The sequence below is a fragment of the Austrofundulus limnaeus genome, unplaced genomic scaffold (assembly GCF_001266775.1).
Source record: "Austrofundulus limnaeus strain Quisiro unplaced genomic scaffold, Austrofundulus_limnaeus-1.0 Scaffold4, whole genome shotgun sequence".
NCBI classification, from domain to species: domain Eukaryota; kingdom Metazoa; phylum Chordata; class Actinopteri; order Cyprinodontiformes; family Rivulidae; genus Austrofundulus; species Austrofundulus limnaeus.
The window spans coordinates 1262886-1268163 of NW_013952406.1; the positions used below are offsets into that span (position 1 = coordinate 1262886).

General features: G+C 46.0%; 1 protein-coding gene across 2 annotated transcripts in view; it reads right to left on the reverse strand.

Moving 5' to 3' along the window:
• Nucleotides 1–23: 23 nt before the first annotated feature.
• gjc1 (gap junction protein gamma 1) overlaps nucleotides 24–5278 on the reverse strand; it is a 43919-nt gene continuing 38664 nt past the window's right edge. For both annotated transcript variants that reach the window (XM_014022625.1, XM_014022636.1), the window contains exon 2: nucleotides 24–1974. In XM_014022625.1, coding sequence (XP_013878079.1) covers nucleotides 463–1920 — 1458 coding nt within the window. In that variant the 5' untranslated portion in view covers nucleotides 1921–1974 and the 3' untranslated portion in view covers nucleotides 24–462. The remainder of the gene's footprint in view (nucleotides 1975–5278) is intronic.

The window sequence follows — 5278 nt, forward strand, 5'->3', positions numbered from 1 at the left end:
CCCCCACCCCAGCTGCCCAGCATTCTTAAACCCCACCCAAAACAGTAAATCCAACCGATCACATCACATCTTTAACAAACAATGCCCAATCACAGTTTTGGACAAACAAGAAACTCCCCCTGAGCGACTGCAGAGCCCCCTCCTCATTTTATTTCAACTCTCTACGAAGCTGACGGGGAAAGGAGAGAACCGGAGGAGAACGAAGGAGAACCGGAGGAGAACGAAGGAGACGTGTAAACGACAGACTGAACTCTAACCACGTTGGTTTTCTAGGTCGACAGTGACAGCTCCGACAAAATAAACTGTCTGCTGCAACTTCACATTTTCATGTTTTTTTCCACACCTATCTACAGAAACATTTAATCTCCAGCTTGCAGGATTCTTTAAGGCACAGTGATGTTGTAAATCCAATTAAGACTCCTCGTCCGATCTGTAGTGTACACAATACGAGTCAGTGTTTGTTTAAATCCACACCGAGGGCTTACCCTCTCCTGATTTACTGCTGCTACTGTTGCTGCTGCTGCCTCCTCCGCTGCTGCCTCCCTTCCCGTGCTTGACTCGGAACTTGCGCTCCTTCTGAAGATGAGGATGCGGCTGCGGCTGGGCTTGGATGATGTTGCTCTGAGGCTTGTCGTCCTGGCTGTCTTCAAGCTGTTCCTCGGCCTGGTGCTGCTGGCTGTAGGCCTGGATGGCGGCCTCCAGCTGCTCGTGAGCTTGCTGGATCACGTCTTTGTTGAGAGCCACGCGGGCCTCTCCCCCAGTGGGGAAATTGTCCTCGTTGCTGCCGAACTGCTGCTGCTCCTCCTGGGCGATGTTGGCCCTGTTCTGCTTGCACGCCATCTTGGCGTTGCTGAGGTCCGTGTAGGGAATCTGCTCCGGCTTCACCACGATGTTGTAGCCGGGCGGAGCCGACGGGGTGTTCCACGAGAACGGGTACCCGACGTAGTCCGCGGCGCCGTCTCCGCCCACCCCGCCTTCAGAGCCTGCCTCTGGCCCCGTCCCCCCCACCGAGCCCTCCGGGGCACCGTTGGCGCCCAGCAAGCCCAATTGGAACTCGTCATCCTGAGGCGGGCTCCGCCGGCGGCGAATGATGTCACAGATGGAACCTATTCCCAGATGGAGCATCTCCCAGACGTTGAGGGTGAGGCAGAGGACGGTGACGCCGTACATGATGCGCAGGAAGATGGTTTTCTCCGTGGGCCGCGACACGAAGCAGTCCACGCTGTGGGGGCAAGGTTTCCCAGAGCACACGAACACCGGTTTCACACGGAAACCGTACAGCAGATACTGGCCCGTAAGGAAGCCCGCCTCTAGAACCGTTCGGGTCACCAGCTGCAAAACGTAGACCCGCATCAGCCCTTCYTCTCGGATCCGCCTGCGCCCGTCGTGACGGATTTTAGGTCTGGGCGTCGGCTGCAGTGGATTCCGAGGCCTTTTCGGTGGTTCTATCTCTGGCACCTCGTAGATCATCGGATCGTCTTCCTGGTCCTCCTCGGTCTCCTCGATGCCTTTGTGTTGTCGYGCTCCGAAGCAGATTTTCCTGGGTTTCCTGTGCGTGTAGCTCCCCCCTCCCATCCTGACGGCGGCGGCTCCACTTCCTCCTTTCGCTTCGTCCAGTCGTGCGATCTTATTGACGGCGTAGCCCATGTAAATGAGAGAGGGCATGGCCACCAGGATGATCTGGAAGACCCAGAAACGGACGTGGGACAGAGGGGCGAAGGCATCGTAGCAGACGTTCTCGCAGCCGGGCTGGCCCGAGTTGCAGACGAACTTGCTCTGCTCGTCGTAGTAGATGGACTCCCCCCCGACGGCGGTGAGAACGATGCGGAAGACGATGAGCACGGTGAGCCACAGCTTCCCCACGAAGGTGGAGTGGTTGTGGATCTCCTCCAGCAGCCGTGTGAGGAAGCTCCAGCTCATGGTGTCACTGGACAGTGGGGCAGACAGTGTCCCTCTATCACTTGCTCACAGACTCTGAAAAACAAAAACAAAAAGGAGAAAAAAAYAGGTTTACATTTTGCATCTTGAAAGATCCGTCCAAACCTCTCGGGTGAAGACTTTAACGTTGCTCCTTGCAGCTCAGAGAGGTAGCTGTCGAGTCGGGACGTTTTAGGGAATTAGAAGACCAAACAGGCTGCAAAGAGGATATCAGCATTAAAGAAATACCATCAAGCTGCACTGAGGATGGGAAATAATCCAAGCAGGGAATTTACTGTCACACACACACACTCCTACACACATCCAGTCTAACAGCATCGCTTTCAGAAGAAATAAATCCTCTTAGCGAGCCTTCTTCTGTTTGAGSTGCAGTTTTCAGGATTGAGTTAACTTTACTTTTCGGGTTTGGAGGTAACTCTGGGTGTCTGAGTTTGGAAAAGGGACATGATGCTAATGTAGGTTAGCTCAGGGCTGCAGGCAGTACATGCACACACCAGCAGACTCAGCAGGTGGCTGGCCACAAACCGTTGGAGCGGGATTTCAGGCAGCAGACCCACATTAGCTCAGGCGGTGGAGCTGAAACCGAAAACCCCGCTGTCCCTCAGGGCAGCTTTGGGGAGGAATCTGACACCGCAGAGCTTTCCTCCCCAGGAAGGCACAATAACTCATAGAGACATCACAATAGGAGAATCCAACCAGCTTAGGATGGGCTTTAAAGGTGGCAGGATTCAAGCTGCAGAAAGAGAGGAAATCTCTCCGAAGGAGCTTCTAACTCCCTGCTCTGTGTCCCCCGCCGGAGCGGAGATATTTCGACGAGGCCCGGCGATAAAACACGAGCGGAGTAAATGATCTTTCTGCCCCTATAAGGACATGCCTCAGACACGGCAGGCTGATGTCAGGAATCCTCTCAAACACGAGAGCAAAACAATCTGAGCGGCTCGGCAGCCAGAGGAAGCTGWGAAACGTTCAGGAGCGCTCCGACTTTGAGCTCAAACGAAAGCTTTATAARAATAACTCATGACAGGTTTACTTGACAGGACAGTTTTACTGTTTTAGTTCTGAGAAATATCATCATTTTTCTACATATCAGCTAATTATTCCTTTATTTATGTTGTTTGTTGTCAGAGACAGATTTTTGTCCCAATAAGGGTCGTTCATAAACTCTGCTCTGGATTCTGGGTGATTTATTCCACCCGACAGATGATGAAATTTTGAATTTTTCAAATCACTACCTAATGAGGCCGCTGCAAAAACTGTCCATTTTACCAAGTTTTAAAATCTTATATCAGCCAAAAAGTCTTTTTCATCTTGTTTTGAGACTGATTTACTAAACAAGAACTGATTGTGTGAGAATAATAATCTTGTTTTCAGAATATGTAAGATTATTTGTCTGGTTAGTCTAAAAATTTGACTCAAATTAAGTCAAAAATTTCTGCCAGTGGAGTAAGAAATGTTTACTTGGTAAGATTCTTGAAAAAAGAAAATAATGAGTCAAATCAAGTATTTCAAGAATCTTACCAAGTAAAAATTTCTTACTCCACTGGCAGACATTTTTGACTTAATTTGAGTCAAATTTGCAGATTAACGAGACAAATAATCTTACATATTCTGAAAACAAGATGATTATTCTTACACAATCAGTTCTTGTTTAGTAAATCAGTCTCAAAACAAGATCAAAAAGACTTTTTGGCTGATATAAGGTTTTAAAACTTGGTTAGGTGGACATTTTGAGCGTCTCCCTGCAACATGTTCCTCATCCAAAAACCTGTATTATAAATAAACTGGATGCTGTCTGACAGGGTTATTATAGTTAACTAAAACTAACTAAATAACGAAAACTGAAATTGAAAAAAACATTTTAGTTAACTGAAATAAAAACTGTAATAAAATAAAAAAACAATAACTAACCAAAACTGTATAATCTTTTTACAAAACTAACTAAAACAAACTGAAATTATAAGTAGAATGTCTTTAGTTTTAGTTTTTGTCAGTTTTTTTTAATTGTGTAGTTTCACATTAGCTGTGTGCAGCTTACAGCACCTCATGGTCCAGAACAACACTTGTTTACAGTCTGCTGCTGCTCAGCATCGTCTGCCAAATGATGACAGCWAAAGTTGGGAGAAAATGGCAAAGTGTACTTTGAGATTTCTTTGAATATGATGCTAGAAAAAATAAAAGCAGGCAGGTGTCTTGTAGTGGAAACAGGTGATATAATCGGTGGAACACTTCTCAAGAGAAAAACTGCACAAATCAAGCTCACACAAGATGGCTAACTATGGCTATCTTGACATGCTAACTTCTCTCAGTAGCTCCCGTGAAAAACAAGCAGCAGGTAGCAGCAAGTTGGAGACAATTATTGTCTTTGTCCTAAAATAATCGCCCAAGATTTTAGTTGGTAAAATTGAGTTACGCAATTATTTTAAGAAGGTGTTGCCATAACCGACTGCTTTAACTAGTGACCAAATACAGCTGTTGGTTAGTGAACTCACAGGAACATCACAAGCTGGAGGATGCATCGGCAAATATGTTTATTTCAAACTATAAAAAACTAATACTAGAACCAATAAAAACTAAATTAAAACTAAGCTTTAAAAATGCAGTAATAACTAATAAAAAAACTAGCAAATCCACTAAATAAAACAAACTGAATCAAAAGAAAAAAGTCACAACGAAATAAAACTAAACTATAAAGAAAAATCCAAAACTATTATAACGTTGGTCTGAGATGCCTGAACCACCTCAGCTGGTCCTCTTTATCCAGTGGAACCATCTGAGGTGGTTCAGACACCCTGAATGCTCCCTCCTGTCTGCAGATAACAGCWGATATGACTTCTAGTTTTTTGTTTCAAATTAATTATATTAACTGTTTTAATTAGATAACCTGGTTTCTAAAGATAAAATAATAATATGAAAGACAAAACTATGTAATTTAGCTGTGAATTTATTTTTGCAGGGAGATTTAGAAAGTTGCACAAGGGGCACCATCTTGCCCAGGGCTCCACATTAGCTCGGTCCGGCCCTGGTCTGGACCTCCCTGCTCAAGCTGCTGAAACAAGCTGCAGATGATGGATGGAAGCATTCAACACAGGCTTAAATGCAAGTTTTTTTTTTGTTCCTCCCTGACCAGGAGGGATGTTCATTCTCTGTCTCACATCTGACTGTTTCATCCTCCTAATACCTCGGCTAAGTCTAGCGAAGCATTTTGTCTTTTCATCCGATTTCTGTCTGCAGGAGCTGCAGGGGCAGTTAGGGGTAAGGAGCTGACGCTGAGCATTAAAGCTACGAGGGTGAGTCAGACACACACACACACACACACACACACACACACACACACACACAC